At 40.7% G+C, this 17,617-nt stretch overlaps 1 protein-coding gene across 1 annotated transcript in view; it reads left to right on the top strand.

Moving 5' to 3' along the window:
• acoxl (acyl-CoA oxidase-like) overlaps positions 1–17,617 on the top strand; it is a 30,520-nt gene continuing 12,903 nt past the window's right edge. The window contains exons 1-15 of the mRNA XM_027026424.2: positions 1–156; positions 472–568; positions 677–763; positions 862–948; positions 2,214–2,312; positions 3,251–3,365; positions 3,970–4,056; positions 4,163–4,235; positions 6,584–6,716; positions 7,842–7,876; positions 11,252–11,368; positions 12,001–12,154; positions 13,115–13,204; positions 14,793–14,902; positions 17,415–17,526. Coding sequence (XP_026882225.2) covers positions 41–156; positions 472–568; positions 677–763; positions 862–948; positions 2,214–2,312; positions 3,251–3,365; positions 3,970–4,056; positions 4,163–4,235; positions 6,584–6,716; positions 7,842–7,876; positions 11,252–11,368; positions 12,001–12,154; positions 13,115–13,204; positions 14,793–14,902; positions 17,415–17,526 — 1,512 coding nt within the window. The 5' untranslated portion in view covers positions 1–40. The remainder of the gene's footprint in view (positions 157–471; positions 569–676; positions 764–861; positions 949–2,213; positions 2,313–3,250; positions 3,366–3,969; positions 4,057–4,162; positions 4,236–6,583; positions 6,717–7,841; positions 7,877–11,251; positions 11,369–12,000; positions 12,155–13,114; positions 13,205–14,792; positions 14,903–17,414; positions 17,527–17,617) is intronic.

Raw genomic sequence — 17,617 nt, 5'->3', positions numbered from 1 at the left:
AACCGGCAAGAGTCTTCATTCTTTAGCGTAGTCAACCTGCATGGCTGAGAAACATTTAGCCACCAGCCTTTCCAGATATCTTGATGGGGAGTTCTGGGAAACCAAGGGCATCCTTTGGGAAGAAATTTCCAAATGTGATCTATTTCAACACAGTAGGTGAGCAAACAATAGTCTTTCCATAGACAAAACCGGCGTGGCTGTCACAATATTAGTTAATTTATCGCTCATGTTATTAAGATGTGTTTCGATTAATTGTCATATTATAGTGTATGGGCAATCTGAGCGGGAAGTACACTGATCAACCGCCATTCACCGACGCCACGGCGCCTCAACAACCTGAGAGATATAGCTCAATTTTCACTAATACACCTGAAACCTGAGTGTATAAATAATGGTATGCCTTTAATCACGCAGCCCACGAGGCGGTAATCCAAGCGCCCCTAATTCCAAAATTCCTTTGCTCACTTTTAGCTACGACCTCTCTCTGGAGCATATCAGAGACCTAACCGAAGACAGGCTACGATATGTGTTAAAACTACCAGTAATACGACGTCACCTCGAGGATCAGGTGAAAGCAATAGAAACACCGAAATGCGCTCAGTGCATAGGATACAGTCTGCAGTACTAATTTCAAATAACAAGTCATAGCTCTCTTTATGACTTGTGCTGCCTGTAGGTGATTGGAAGAAAGAGGGGTTTCATAACTAAGAGCATGGGGATCACAGAGGCAATCTGTTCTGCAGATATGGCAACTGGAGTAAAGGTGCTGCATCTGATATCTATGCTTTATTGAGGTGTATATCTGAATAAGGTGCTCATTCAGTTGTATGATCTTACTGTACTTTCTCTTCTAACCGGCAGATGGGTGTTGTGTGTGGACTGTATGGTGGGGCTGTGACTAATTTAGGTAGTCCAAAGCAAGTGGAGAAATGTTATGTGCCAGTGACGGTGAGTGTGACATATTTTAAAAGTTGCATAGCTGACCTGTTTCAGTTTCTTATTTTCTTGCTTGCGTGTTTGCTTGCCTGCACAAATATCAAGCAAATTATAGGCTATAGCTAGCAGTTATGCTTTCCAGCCATAAAGTTCTCTACAATGATATCTTGGTGAAGATGATGGATTTGAATGAGCTTTGACATCCAAAACTGCTTGACTGACACAAATTAAATCCCATCCTGGTGTTCAGATTCAATAGATATTGCATCATTGTCTACATGTCAGTTACATAATTTGCTACATTTGTAGTAGAGGAAGCTTGTTGACCCTCACTCACTCCAGCTGGTAACTATCATAAGGGAGAATTGGAATTGACCAACATTGGGATGAGAATTGGTGACAAACAAAAAGACAGTTGTACATTTACAGATTACAGTCATTCCTAAATTCCTCTATATGCTGGCATAGTCATTTCTATTTCATTCAAGAATAAAAATGCAGACTTGACAAATAGTTGAAGAGAATAGCTGGTACCATTCTTTATTACAGATCAAAGTTAACAAGCATTATTGGGGCCTCCTTCAGAGAATATCTGATAATCACACAAAGAACCCAAATTTGTACAGTTTTCAGAAGTGATTGTGATAACCCCACCTTCTTTTAAACTAGTTTAAACTAGTGTTTAAAATTTGTTTTATTATTCTATCTTAACCATACATTATTCAATATATGCAAATTAATATTCAATACCTATACCAGTTGGAGCTTGGTACCATTACTGTCCAAGAGAAGAGCCCTTAAAAAAAAAAAAAAAAAATTAATTTTACATACGCAAGATTGGGTTGTTTTTTTTCTGTACCATCCTGTACCTTGTGGAGAGATTGTGTGTCCTATACAGAGGTCTGCTGAAGCCTACCCAGAATCCTTTGTAGAAGCTTGCAGAGGCCTCTACAAAGTACACTCTCTGTGCACAGATCATTTTATAATGATAAAGAATCTCTATTAACCTTTATGTTTTATGTTAATATTTCAAATTCAATGTTGAAACCTATTTTCCTGTAAACATTCTTTTTATTATGTCATTATGATGACATGAACAAACTAAAAAAAAGGAGGGTTCATCCTATGATGTTGGCACAGCACATCTCTTGTCTGGGAATCAAGGCTCTAGTACATGCTATGTAATTTTATGTATTTCTTGTGCCATAATTTGTTAAAATATATAATGTTTGTGTCTTCTCTATTCTCTTCTATTTTCCCCCTACAATAAATTGCAGGAGTTGGCATTCACTGCCATGTTTGCCATGACAGAGCGGGGACATGGGAGTAATGTGCGAGGCATTCTCACTGAGGCTCGGTATGATCCGTCTACACAGGTGAATTGTTATCTTAATTAATAAACATCTGTTTGCTTGTAGACAAGATAATCCAATTTTACCTGAGTCAGGCACAGTAAAATTCATGTTATCTATGTTTTTGTTTTTGTAGTTAGTTTTGATTTTCAGCTCAATAAAACAATGCTTTTCTGGTTAATGCTAAAGTTGCTGATGGGTGATTTTTTTTCAAATAGTATATGTTCCTATATAAATATTCTTTGAACCAGCAATTGCTATCTGGTGTCATTACACTGTGCATTGTTAAGCTAGGCACATGCCTAGCTAACTAGATAAGCAGGCTGAATAGCTATGCATCTCCTTAGAGTCTTCATTTCAGTGAATGATGAAAAGGTATAGACTCAGTATTTTTCAATGGATCAGTCATTTTGATCAACTTTTGGCCACGACTGTAGAGCCACAGTGCTCTGACTCTGGAGGACTCACTTGTTTGAGGGAATATTTAAAATGACTCAGCTGAGGTCAACTATCCATGCATAAACTAAGTTTTAATAATTATTTTTTTAATTTTATGAATTAAAATATGTAACTTCAATAAATAAAATTTAAAATAACTTGCTTATTTGCAAAGTTTTCAAACATATCAGTAGGGAGGACCGGAGTGGGAGTGTGATGACATCACATTGTAGTGATTGGTTAAAATAAATGTTGCTCTAGATACAGTACAACGGTTACTCCTGTGATTGCAGTTGATGGATGAAGATGGACCAGTTGTTATTATGCAAATATAGTAATATTAGCTGGATTCCCACTATATTTTATTCATTTTTCTTAATCACTGATTTTACTGAAGAGTCCCTTTATTCATGCATTATCATGCCTCTACACCATGGTTCCATAGTTACTGCTACATTGTCCTGCTGAACCACAATGCACTTATCATGTCACTGATTACTTCCATTGCGTTCATGCTTATACAGGAGTTCATTATCCACACTCCTTGTGAAGAGGCTCAGAAGATGTACATTGGGAATGCAATGAAGGGAAACTATGCTGCTGTATTTGCCCAGCTCATAATCAATGGAGAATCTCATGGTATGCAGGAGCAATAGAGCTTCATCATTTGATCATTATGCTGCAACATACTACTCACAAACTGTGTTGGTTAAGGTACTTGACTAGTAGTCAGAAGGTTGCCAGTTCAAGCCTCACCACTGCCAAGTTTCCATTGTTGGGCCCCTGAGCAAGGCCCTTAACCCAGAATTGCTCATGTTGTACTCAGTCGTAATTCTAAGTCACTTTGGATACAAGCATCAGGTAACTGTAATGTAAATTAAGTTTATTTATGTAGCTCTTCTACAGGAACCAAGTCTAGACCCTTAATGATCAAGGGAAAAATTCCTTTGGTTGAAAGAAGAAACCTTTAGCGTACTAGAGTCAAAAGGGGACCCGTTCATCTTTGGGCAATACTGGATAATACTGAGCATACAAAATAATACTAAGTAATGGAAACAATTACAAATGAATATTGTTTTCAACTGTAAAGTGCCAGGTTGCTACTGTTGGGCCCCTAAGCAAGGCCCTTAATCCTGAATTGCTCAAGTTGTACTCGGTCATAATTGTAAGTTGCTTTGGATAAAAGCATCAGCTAAATGCTGTAAATGTTTACTGTGCTTGTGTTGCTCTGTTTCTCTCTCAGGTCCCCACTGTTTCATTGTGCCAATTCGTGACCAGTATAGAGTCATGTGGCCAGGGGTGACTGCCACTGACATGAAATATAAAGAAGGTGGAGTAGGGATATTTTTGTTGAGATGGATGTCATGTTATAACCTTAAAAAGCAGATACTGGAATGTTCAAGAAAGACTTAGTTGCTCTTTGTGTTTTCATTAAGGTCTGCACGGAGTTGATAATGGTATCTTGACATTTGACCATGTCAGAATACCACGGGAAAACCTGCTGGGCAAGTGAGTATCTCACCTTTTGTATAAAGTATGGCAAGGGAGTATTTCAGCCTTTGTGTAAAGTATGGCAAAAATTATTTTTACCTACCAGTATGTACATTAGAAATTATCAATTCACATAGAATACTGTTCTTTCAGTTACTGTATGTGCAGAGAGATACTTATGAGGTTTTATAAAAAATCCACCAGAATATACAAATATGTAAACTACGTTTTGTAATCTATAAATGTGAACCATGACCTGTAACTGTGACTTGCAAATATGAACTGAGTTTTTCAAATGTTCATATGACTTTGCAACAATATGTGAATTGATACAAATATTTAATAAATAATCAAGTACAAGTAATTGTTTAATAAAAATGAATGAATATATTCATAATTTCAATACAAATTACACACATAATCATTGATTATTTTTGGTATACTCTCATGTCTAAAGAAAAAAAGACAACTTTTTAGTGAAAAAGAGTTGAAAATGTACAAAGCTGGACTTGTAGATATGTACAAATAGTTGCGTGTAAAAATCTGATGGGTAGATTTTAATGTAAATTCTCATTTCCAATCATGTAGCAGAACATTGGCACACAACACAAAGCAGTTTGGCAACAAGTTAATGTTCAAATGTTGCAGTGGCTGCACTCTGTGTAGTCTTTAGTGTAGTGTATGGTAATGAAATATAAACGGCGTAATTTACATAATCCATGTTACCCTAGAGATATAGTGATGTCTTCAGAAAATATCTGGATTCATCAATGTGCTTCTTTTTAGATGCACTCCAGTAACCTTTATGTGCTCTGCAACCATTTATGTAGTTATCAGTTCTTATGGCTACAAATTCACTGTTTGTATGGCTATATTACCCCCAAAACAATGAGTAACAATGATTTAATACACTCATTTACCAAATACCTAGTGCATAACTTGTATTTTCAGGAAATTTGCTAGGTTAGGGTTACTGCAGTGACTTGTAAGCTCTTGTAGAGACGTGAGAAGTGTGTGGTCTTTAATACTTTATAGGGTAACATCTAAATTTGAAAAATATCTAAGTATTTAAAAAGACATTATTTTTTTCCATTTTAGAAATTTCAGTATATAGCTCCAATATTACTAAATACAGTAAAGCTTAAAATTATCATGACTGAAGCTTAAGAAGAGTTGAATTATTTCCCATATCATTGTTTCCCCATCTCACACACATCAGCTGTGCTGTGAAAATGTTCATGGGGGGGGGGGAGGTTAAAGAATCCAACTGGGTCCTCTGTCAGAGTGGTGATGGGCATCAGTGCCACTTTGCAGAACATGTATGCAGATCTTAAATGGAGGAGACGAAATAATGACTTTCTCGTCTAGTCTGACAGTGTACTGACACTCTTAATGTAGGCAGATGCTGAACCAAACCAGGAAATGATAAAAGATCTCATCAATGTTTCAGTAATGAGTTTATCTAGTTGTTCCTGGAATGGCTGATATCCCAGTAAGCAGTTTTCTTGCTGTGCATTCTTTGTGATATTTCATGTTCAAGATGAAGAACACCTTTAATTGTGTTCAGGCTCCAGATTGGTTTTTATAGATCAAAAACTGGAGATGACCCACCCTCCTGCCTCTCTACCATCTGTGATTAGGGTTGCAGTGGTATCATGGGATCTGTGCATCTCTGGGTTTTGATCAAGGACTTGCAGCAGCTAGGGTGGAGGAAGGAGAGTAACACAGCACATGCATGGCTGTGAAAGGCACCTGCATAGATAGTAAGACAGTCTGGCAGGTAGGGGCTCAGATGAACATACAGTATTGTTTCCTGTTTGTCAGGAAGTCGCAGACCGCTTTAAAGATGGAGAAGGGTCTGCTTGTGCTTGACAATTTGTAACAGTGGTTTAGGGTAGTACTACTGAATATGCAGATGAAGTCCACAAGCAGGTTATCAGCTCATGTGTCTGTAGTCCATATGTTTTTGACTGCATGATGAAATGATCTATTTTTATAGCATCATACACTACCTGTCAGGACTGTTTTTCTAATTGCTAGTGAATGAAAAATGTTCAATGAACATTAGCCAGTGAATAAAAGTGTTCGAAAATGTTAATTCTGGGACATACATTAAATTAAAGAAGGTCTAACAGACCTGGACTCAGAAGTAGCATGGGCGGTCGGTTTTAGTTATTGTTCAGAGAATTGTTCAAAGAATTGATTGTCAGTGCACAGTTTCTAAGACTGAAAAATGTTTGTAAACACATAAATGTTGTATTAAATTTTTTTTGTGTGTGTATACTTCATTTTAGGCTTGTGTGTACTTTTTTAGTACTTTTTGTGTATACTTTTTAGTAATTACTTTTTGTGTGTGTGCCTTACAGATTTGGATCAGTGTCACCTGATGGCCAGTACACCTCTCCTATCCAGAGTAAGGGCAGTCGCTTCAACGCTATGCTGGCTGCCCTCACACCCACTCGTCTGGCCCTCACTGCACAAGCTATGGCTGCCATGAAAGTACGGGTCTCCGCATGTGATTGGCCTGCAATTTCATCCCTTGTACCCAAGTTTAAGCTGTAGTGGTGTTTTCTGGTCAACCAGTAACTAGTGGTCACCACAAGGGGGAGCTCTTGAACTGCACCTTTAATATTCCCCAAGCCCTTTAATTTTAAAAAAGGAGTACTGCTTTTAATGTAGTCCTTGCCCTGGTAAAGCTATCCATAAGAGGTTTATGAATAGAAATAGTCTGTCACTCTATAAGTACCTTTCCCCACTTTCCTTGCAAAGAGTTCAAGGCCATTGTTAAGCTCAGTAATCTAAAGAATATTCCAGTAACCTACACTGAAACCCTGGCAGGCTAATCGTGTCAACAGACTGACATCATGGTCTGTTAACGAAGACTTTTGCTGATAGAGGTACTAAATAGGGTGTTTTAGGGTTTCATCACCCAAAAATGTTTCAGATAAATCTTGATGGCCCAGCCCATCTGATTAAACAGGGTTCCACCTCTTATGGGTTTGTTGAACCTGTGAGTGTTTGTTTCTCTCTCAATTAACTCTTTTATTTATTTATCTAATTTATTTATTTATTATTAAATAAAAAAAATACAAGGGATAAGTAATATTGTAAAGATGGCCCAACAATGAAATAGCCAGTGCAGTCCAATACAAACCCATATGACATGACCAAACTGCTCAAAAGGCACTACAGTGTGCAGTACAGAATAGTGGACTATAGATAGTGCAAACTGTATGCAAAAGTCAGAGAAGCATATAGTGCTATGGTATAATGGCAGCAGTCAGGTGATGGTGTGCACAAGCTGAAGATATGATTGTACTTCTGATAGCAGACTGCAGGTGTGTGGTGAACGGATAGTGTTTTGCTGTTCCTGTTGCATTCCAGCACTGTTTATATTGTAGTGGTTGTCTGCTGGGCAGTCTTGATCTTGTTCTGGATCTCGGGCATTATGCATATGCTAATAAGGAAGGATAACGGGTGCAGGAATGATGCACCCTATAGCTCCTCATATGCATTTACTCTAATGCCCTGTCCTTCTGCTGCCTTGTTGGTGATGAGAATTTTCCATCATTTTTTTGGATTCAAATGCATGTGACTTTTTATTTTTTCCTCTTTTTCCTACAGCTTGGACTCATCATAGCAGTGTGTTACAGTCACAGGTAGGATAACTCGATATGTGTGTGAGAAGAATGAATGGATACCATTCTATTTTCACCCTTAGTGCAGCTCTACAACAAACAGCCAACGTGGACAGCAATTAATATCTACTATGTCATTTAGGAGTAAGAATTCTGCTGCCATTTGAGATTAAAATGAAGTGCTGACATCAAAAACAGGATGCACAATCTATAAAAGCCATTTATGTGGTCAGGGGGCAGAAAAGGGAGAAAACAAGCAAGTCTACAAAAGAGCAGCCCGATGTAGCAGTGACGTGTGGAGATGCTGCTCACCACAGAGAACATCCCGTTCAGAGGGGGGACTCGAGGTCTCCCCGTGTCTGCTGCTCTCTATCCTCCTTACATGTGGCTTTGTATGTGGGGGGTGTATGTGTGCACGCACGTGTGTGTGTGTGTGTGTGTGTGTGTGTGTGTGTGTGTGTGTGTGTGTGTGTGTGTGTGTGTGTGTGTGTATAAGCGTGCGTGTGTGTTTGTGCATGTGCACTTCAATATATGCGTGGGTGGAAGAGCTGCAGGGTTGTCTCCAAAGATGGTATCCCCAGAGAGAGAGGAAATGTTTGCTTTCTATGGTCGCAGGTTTTCCATTTACAAAACAGCCTTCTGCACCCACACATGGATTAGATAATCACACCTATGAGCGAAATGCTGTTACTAGTGCACTGAAGGTTGTATGAGGGTCCACCTTAAAACTGATTAAGAGTGGCTAAAATGCATAAAGAATCAAAACATACTGCAGGAATTCCTCCACATGTTGTCATATCACATCCTGTTTTGGTCTGTTTGTCATGTTTTGTCCAAACTGTGCTCACAGTTCAAATGAACCATACCAGAGTTCATTTGGATGGAGACAGAGACCAATCTGCTCAGAGCTCCATGTATTTGCTACACACCAGGGTTTGAAAGGCAACGTTCCCACTTGCTCTAACTGAACTGATTTATTTGATTTAATAGAGTAATTGCACCAGGGTTGGTTTTAATGAAATCCAAGCTGCCTGTCTAAGCGTAAAAAAATTTATAAAGTAAGCCTGCTACTTGGGATAAGTGACGATAACCTTAGTAAGACTAGATTCATATCTTGAAATCATTAACGATCATATAAATCCACTAAAATATCTGAAACTATTTAAAAAAAAAAAGCCTTACTTTAATGAAGTAAATTGAGCTGTTACCTAGGTTATTCATCAGTAGGTCCACCCTACTAGTCATGTCTCTCTCACCTGAAGAAGGGCAACACTGATTAAGATGCGACACCTCTGGGGGCTTTTTTCAGATGCATGTGGCATCTCTTGATCTCTCAATGATAAAGTGAAACAGCTGTGCCACTCAGTGGCCCTGGAAGCTCACATCTGGAAATGATGCTACAAATGAAGGCATAAAAGCTTAAAGTGAGGCAAACATAAACACGATTTCCATTTGAACATTTTCCGTCTGATAAAACTTCTATTGTTTCTTATAAGCTGAGAGCTCATTATAGCCTTGCTTTCCATGTCTTTCCAAAGAAAACACCATAAATGTATATGCTGTCTTATAGTCCAGTGATCCAACAGTATTTCATTAATGCAGTAACTTTAGATTACTTTGATTAGATTGGTGAGTTGAGAAGTTGTAAGACTGGTCTTATTCTTAAAATAAGCAAAACTGTTCGAATTATATATACATGGGACATTAAAATGACAATATGCAATTCATTATTTTGGGTTGTATCTTGATGTATCCCAACTTAGTTAATTCACTGAACATATTTAACAGCCATTTTGAGTTGCTTTTGCTTGTTGATGTAATGTTTTTATTTTTGTCAAGTAGGTATTTCTGAGATAATGGGAATTATAACCCATGTGCCCTTTTTAGAAATCATAGTTTAAGAATTTAGTGGTATCTATGTTGTTTATTTTAAATTTCTGTAGTCTGTAAAAGTCAGTGCTCACTTAATGTCATGTGACTAATTCTCTTGGCACACTTTAGTCTTTCACATTATTCGATATTCAGTACCTCTTTAGCTGTTCTTCAGTGCCGGCAAACTCTGAGTAGGCTCTTTGGCATCCATTTGCAATTGGTTGAGTGCTCTTTGAGCATACAAGAATGAAGACTGCAAAAAAGTACCTAGAAGCCTTCGATGCCTACACCTAGGGCTTGGGGCGTGAACATGACTCATCCTTTAGGCTCCCTTTGGCTCATTGTTGATGCTACAATTGGAAATTGTGGAGAGAGTGCAAGTATTGCCCCAGGCCTAACATTGTGATTCCTGACAGTGAGGATGATAGTTATGATTCTACAGCTTGGGCCTCCGGTTTGTAGTGCAGCTGTTTTGTAAGAATGTCTTGCTGCAGTATCAAAAGTGGCCTGCGGGGGCCTTTGGCTGTGAGGGCTAGAAAGCGCTGCTAAAGGGCAGCCCATGCAGGTCTGTGTTGTGGGAGGGGGCTGTTCATGGAGAGGACTTCCTCTGATTGGCAATTGCCAACCCATACACACTCCAATTCTTTAATCTCAAACATTTTGTCATGAACCAGCTTCGTCTGACATCCTGGTGTTGTCAGAATCTCATAATAGTGTCACCATCTAGGAACTGCTTCTACTTCTCTTTATTAGGATATTAAAGGTGATAACCATTGCTTGTTGAGCACTGACAGAGCTGTTCTGTCACATGCAGGAGTTAGGTCAAGCACAGGTGTTTTTTTAATGCATTCAAAATCACAGCCATTTTTAAAAAACGTTTAAAAATGGTTGAGTTTGGCCAGCGAGTTAGATATTATTGATCTGAAGTGTGTGGAGTTTGAGGTCTTTCCACACTACTGTAAGAGTGTCATGTATGTACTTGTTCTGAAAGTAGCCAGTGGCTACATGTGAAAAATCACTTGTGCCAGTTAAAAGAATCATTGATTGACTCATGCACTATGCTGGTAAGAAAGGTGCACAAGGCCATTTATTCAATATCGTGCCACTTTGGAAACCTACCACACACACACACACACACACACACCTACACCACTCTTGTTCAATTTTTGTCCCCCCCCCCCCCCCCCCCCCCCCCCCCGTCTTGTGGGGAAGCCACCTGCAGTTTGTAGATGGAGAGATAGAGTTGTGGTAGTTCAGGGGCAACAGGTGTGCATATCTTAGCTGTGATGGCCCCAGCAGAGAGACACACACACCCTCACCCACACAAGACTCTGAGCACAAGGATGACAGGCCACCGCAGCAGTGTGCAACTGAACACACCCGAGCACAAATAATGTAGACTATATCTCACACTCTGGTTGCAACCACAGCAACATCAGTGTTTTTAAACACATGCAGCCTCACTCTTTTTCTCTCTCTGTCACTCTCACTCTCACTCGCACTCTCTTTTTCTCTGTCTTTCAGCCGCAGACAGTTTGGGCCTAAAGCCCAGGATGAGGTTAAGATCATCGAACATCAGACGCAGTATCTGAGATTGATGCCCCACCTGGCCACAGCTCTTGCTCTCACCTTCACGACCAGGTCAGAATACCCACTCCTACTCAAACTCTGCACTGCTCTGTTTGAATGGTTAAAATGGGTGGGTAGATAGAGGGGTGGCTGTATAGATGGATGGGTACTGAAATGGATTGATATGTAGAGAGATGGATGGATGGGTAGACATATAGATTGTCTTTTTTGCAAGTAAGATCTGACACTTCTGCATGCTACTTGATGATAAGGTTAGTTTGTGTATTGTATTAAGGTTAAACAAGGTTGTTTATTAGATTGAAGAATTTTGGTTCTTGGGTGCTGTACACATGAACACATACCGTACTCTTTCTGAGAAATACCACACACCCAGGGGTGTGGGGGTGGGTAGATACATGTTCGGAGAAAACTGAACACCAATATTTGTGATATTTATAACACCTCAGTAGGACTGCCTTGACATTTTAGTCTTGGTATTCTCACTTTGCATTAAGGGGAAAAGGGACAATGAGAGAGTGTGATTTTGTGCATGACATTTTCTAAGGTTCTCTGTGATGCACTCCAGTATGAAGCCCTTTTTCATGCCTCCATTTTTATTATTCAATAGAAAGATATTATTGTTCAAATAACTGTTTTATTTGTATTTTTAACCAGTGCATGGGCATGCATATCTGTATGTTTAGGTATACTGCAGGCCTGATGGATGATGCACTGTGTCAGGGGCAGGACCTCCAGGGCAATCGCATGCTACAGGCATTAGTGGCTGGCCTCAAGGCCTACAGCACTTGGGCCAACATAGCCTGCCTCCAGGGCTGTCGTGAGTGTACTGGAGCCATGGTGGGTCTGTGCAGGAACGAACACACGCATGCCACAATAAACACCTTTTCTTTTTAACTGGCATGTTTTAAAATGAATTTAGGCTAGATGTTGCAGGACTGTAGCTAGGTCCTCTTGTGGACGTGACCACTCTGATTAGTAGCAGTAACCATGAGACAAACCATTCTCTAGAATGCACACTGTATTTTCTGACCATTAATTATCCATCAAGCATCATCCAGCAGCTATGTACACCTGGAGGAAAGTGCTGCTTGACCAGATTGTTGGTGTAACAGTAGTCTATGGTCTCACTGACTGCTGTATCAGAGAGGGTGGAATCCCACTGGTCTTACCCAGTCAGAGTGCAGTTTAGTCACATGCAGTTTTAGGGATCCCCAGTCATGAGCACTGCATGGAACAATGAATCTCGAAATCCAGGCTCATTGATGAGGCCTCATCTGACTGCCACTAGGGGGCAGCTCTCGTATGATGATACTCTGGTGAACCTGGATAACAATCTGTGATTTTATATTCACAATTCTTTTTCCCCTTTTTTTACTATACAGCTTACTGATGACTATCTCTTTGATGTATTTGTTGATTTTGTTTTGAGACATAACATTTGGGTCAAACTTAATTCAGAATTACATCTCAAAGCACATGTCATCATGGCTTTGCAGTTATATGCAATGTGCATTGCCAAAAGCAGGGGAAAACCACAAAACTGCACCCCCATAGTGATATATAGCAGTGAAGTTTATACCGAAATGTTCACCTTTTCTGTCTTGTATCCTTTGACATATTTTAACTTTTCAGCGCTCTCATCACACATCATCATAAAAAAGTAAAAGGAAACAAACTTTTTTCTTTGGCACTCTACTTTTGTTAGAATTTAAATCTTTTGAACTACACCAGGACATGGGAAAATTAAAAGCCAACGCACATGACCAGTCATTGATTTTCACCAATTTTTACCATCAGGGCTTCATGATGGAGAACAGGATCCCATCTCTGAAATGTGACTCGGACGCCTTTGTGACATTTGAGGGGGACAATATGGTCATGCTCCAGGTGAGCTTTGACCTGCGAACCTGTGGCTCTCTACACAGTAGCCTCATAACAATATGCTCACATCTTAATTTATCAATAACCACGAGGGGCGTATGTGACGTGGGGGGTGGAGTTAGTTGTGTTCTAATTTTCGTTCACAGGGCTTGTGTGCCAACGCCATTTTGCTCAAGGTTGTTATTTGTCATGTTCTCTTATTTTAGAAATAGGAGGCCTTTTTAAGCCTGGCATTGGTATGTGGTTCCCCATAATCTGTTGTATAATAAACCAAAGACTGTAAATAGCAAAAATAGAGAAAACCTACAGGATCTATTGGAACTATTCTGACAAGACTCCTCCATCATCTGCATTTCACATATAACGCTTGCACTGGAATTAGCAATTGTAATGTGAGGAGGCAAAACCTTGTGTTATGCCTGGGACACCATAATCCAGCAGGCTTTGGCTGTGGAGTTATGAAATAACTGCTGTGATGATCAGGGTAAAACTTTAAATTCAGTTTGCCTTTTGCAAAACAATACCTCCAACTCAAGCACACACACCTTTCAAAATACAAGGTCATTATTCACTGCCTCACCTGAAGACCCACCAAACTTTTCTTCTATAATTAGATTGCAGCCCTCCCAGTACTAAAATAGTCATTCTCTGCTACTCTGTGAAATAAACTGATAGCACACTTGTATTACCAAAAACATGAGAGAGTAAAATAAAACCCAGCCCCACCTTTTCACAGGGTGAACAAGAGTAAACGGGGGAATTGGTCACCCAACTGCAGATGCTTCACAGCAGAGACTGAAGAGCATAGATCATGAGGGGGCTTGGGAGTATTGTCTAAAACCCTCTTCACCTTTTGGGGAACCCCCTTGAAAAGGAAACGTCTGTCCTGAGTTGGTTTAGAATTTGCATATATTTTATATTGTAGTTTTTTAATTTTCATAATTTAAAATGATTTTAGCTATCTCATCTATATTATTTCTCAAAAATGAGTTGCTTCTGAATCAAACATGTTCACATTACTATTTATCATGCATTTTCTTCTCGATGTGTTTCCTATATTATTGCTCATTCAGTTAAACCAAGATGGCGAAATCAGGATATGTGAATTAATATTAAATGTGCATGTTTCCACTGATAATTAATGTCAATGTTCTACCATTTTAAATCGTTTGAATCCTCTTGGCTTTGTTTGTGAATAGGCTACTCCTATTTGATTAACCTAAAATGTAAAAGAGTAACAGTCAGCCCCATGCCTTAGGTTTAAATGGGGCCATGTTGGCAATGGCATGGTCTTGGGAGGCCTAATTTTTAACCAAAGAAATAATGAGACCAAGAGGTTCTGCCAGCTGCTCTCTTCCCCTGTCTCTCTCTCTCTGTTTCTCTCTGTCTCATGCTCTCATTCTCACATTCTCTTCTTTCTTTTTTCTTTCTGTCTCTCTCTTTCTCACTCACACACACAAACACAAATGGTGTACACACAATCTCCTCTCCCTCACTCCCTCTCTCTCTCTCTCTCTCTCTCTCTCTCTCTCTCTCAAACAGGTGTCATTGCAGCCCTGGTAATTTACTGCTGTTTCTTGTCCTGTGTGTGTAGGTGGTGGTTCGTGAGTTGTTATCCCAGCATGCAAGGGAGACGGGGAGCAGCCTCGTGGCTGGTCTGATCCGAAACTGGACCAGTTTTGCATCTGACCACCTTCGGACAAGGTCTAGTCTGAATATGAAATGCTACGTAATTATATGCAATTATATTCAGATGGAGGGTGTCCGACATGTTCTTTCGAGGTTAAAGCTATTCTCAGTGCACTTCTGTTTGGTTGTCTTGTCTGATATGATGTTGCCAGTTATACTCTATAGCTGTTTTGAGCTAGTGTTCTTTAGACCCTTTTTTGGAAGGGCCACATTTTAATTAGCTTTGCTGTTAAAGGGAATGCAAAAGTGTGCAGGGTTGTAGCCCTCAAGCACAAAAAAATGCTTTAAAATGCACTTGAATAGTCCAGCAAGCAGTGTTTTAGTTCAGATATTTACCCAGATAGGCTCTAAACATACCACCTAAAACTGGCAAATTAGATTAGATTAAATGCACTAATCTTGCATAAATTGTACTGCAAAAATATAGATCAATAGCATTGATCTTTTGTTATAGATTACTATTTTGGGGATGTAACGTACAGAGGCTAAGCAGGATGTGGGGATGAGTTACGTTGAACAGCAACATTTATTTACACAGACACCAAAGACTACCTAGCAATTAAGCTAGTGAAACAAACACCAACAGACAACAGAACCATAGGCCAGCGCAAGCAGGACAGAGGAGGGAAGGAAAGGGACTAGGATGACAACAGACATACTGACAGGCACAGACACAAAGGGGGATAAAGTGGCTGGGAACAGACACATAGCATTTTTAAACAGTCCAGAAAAGAGGGAAGGAACCCCAACCAGTCCCCCAGTTGTTGGCTGGGTCAGAGACTGACCAACCTGGGTGAGATTGTCCATCGCTGGCTTGGATAGCAGTGGCTGTTTTGGTTTTGGCGCATGGGGAAGTGCATCCGCTGTATCCTCAGTTTCCAATGCAGGCACTGGTGCAGCTGCCTTCTTGCCTCTACTAGGCGTAGGTGTAGGCGCATGCGCCCTGGGGCTCTTCGCCTTAGGGAAAGGAGTGTCCTCCTCTGACGACGATGCCTCCTTACATGTCACCCGGGGCAGCTTGCTTGCTCCGGGGCTGCGTGCCCTGGGCAGAACCTTGGGTGCTGGTGGCTCGTGGTTCTCGGAGCCTGTAATGTCGCTGTGGGAGGGAAGATCCTCATGAGGGGCCTCCTCCACCTCCATTGCAGGGTCCTCCTCACGATCGGACCCCGTGTCCGACGACAGACTGACGTCACTATACTCCCCTTTCTCTCCATACTCAGCGTAGCCCTCAAAATATTCCCTGTAGGGGTTGTAGGATCCAGCAGAGTCTCGTAGTCCGGCTGGTCTCCATAGGACTCAGTAGAGTCCTACCATAGACCATACGCAGGGCCCCCCCAAAATCGTCCAGTGGGTTCCTCCCCCGTTGTGGACCCAAGGAGCGAGGCCAGAATGAGTGAAGGTCTCTCCGTGGGATGGGAGGAGTCCACAGAGTCTCACTCCGAGGACCGGAAAGCATTATACCAGTCCCGGTAGGCAGACGTGGTTTCGAACGACTCACTCGCTTCCGCACCTGGACCACACTCACCTGGACCACTCTCCGCTATTGTGGGAGTCAGGAGGGTGCCCAAGAACACGGGGGGTTTCCCTGCACGGGCTGTGGGAGGGCGTTTACTTCCCTTCTTCTTTTTACCCTTCCCAGTCATCCTTTGTAGGTCGGTGTTTCTGTAATGTACGGAGGCTAAGAGGGCTGCGGGGATGAGTTATGCTGAACAACAACAACATTTATTCACACAGACACCGAAGACCACCTAGCAATTAAGCTACTGTAACATCAAACACCGATAACAAACAACAGAACCATTGGGGTTTATATGCACATGTAAATGACAAGCAATTACAAACAGGTGTTACATATGGTATGTATGCATGTACATACGTACGTAGGTACGTACATACATATATACAAACACACACACGGGGATACACTTGGGAAGAAGGGCCGTACCATGCACAAGGGAGAAATATTTACTTAAAGCTTCTGAGCGGTGCTTTGTATTAATTATATAGTACAGATTACAATACCATTTCCTTGATACATGAATTTAAACATGAATTACATCAATAGATTACAACACTAATTCCTTTAAGCAAAAACTTAAAGCTTTTCTTTTCAGCAGCTTGCTGGTTATAGTCGATTTGTTACAAAATCCCTGTTCTCTGTCAGATAGACTGTCACCCCCAGTCTCTGTAAGACAAACTCAAGGATATAAAAGATACAAGGATATAAAACTCAAGGATATAAAACTGCTCCAGTTGTAGCCAGCTGCAAAAATCTCACAAGCCATGAGAAACCTCACAGAACAGAGATGACCGCAGAGGGGAGCAGTATACTGATGTGTTTCCTGGTCCTACTAGGAGAATAGAATCCAATGTTAGGGGTCCAAGCACGAGGCACTCAAACAAGGGCAACAGTCACGGAGACCTGAAGCCAATCACAGTCCAGATCAGCAGTTCCAGTCGGCTGATCGGACACCCTTTGCGCTCTGACACGTGTCTTTCTGACACTTGCATTTTTCTCCTCTCCCAGTGTCTTCAGTTTCTCAGTGGATAAGGTGGGAGACTTGAACTTTCTGCTTAAGGCCCTGAGTTACAGGGAGAGGGTCTTGCAACGAAGCCTAGCTTCACGACTTTACACCAAGGTCAGTGTCACCATGGGCCCCTCTCAGATATTCTGGAAAAAACCCTGTACTTGTTTTCAACTGTTATTTATTTTGTTGTGGTGGGTGGGTG

The sequence above is a fragment of the Electrophorus electricus genome, chromosome 11 (genome assembly GCF_013358815.1).
Source record: "Electrophorus electricus isolate fEleEle1 chromosome 11, fEleEle1.pri, whole genome shotgun sequence".
Classification (NCBI taxonomy): Eukaryota; Metazoa; Chordata; class Actinopteri; order Gymnotiformes; family Gymnotidae; genus Electrophorus; species Electrophorus electricus.
This window is presented reverse-complemented; position numbering and strand designations above follow the sequence as displayed.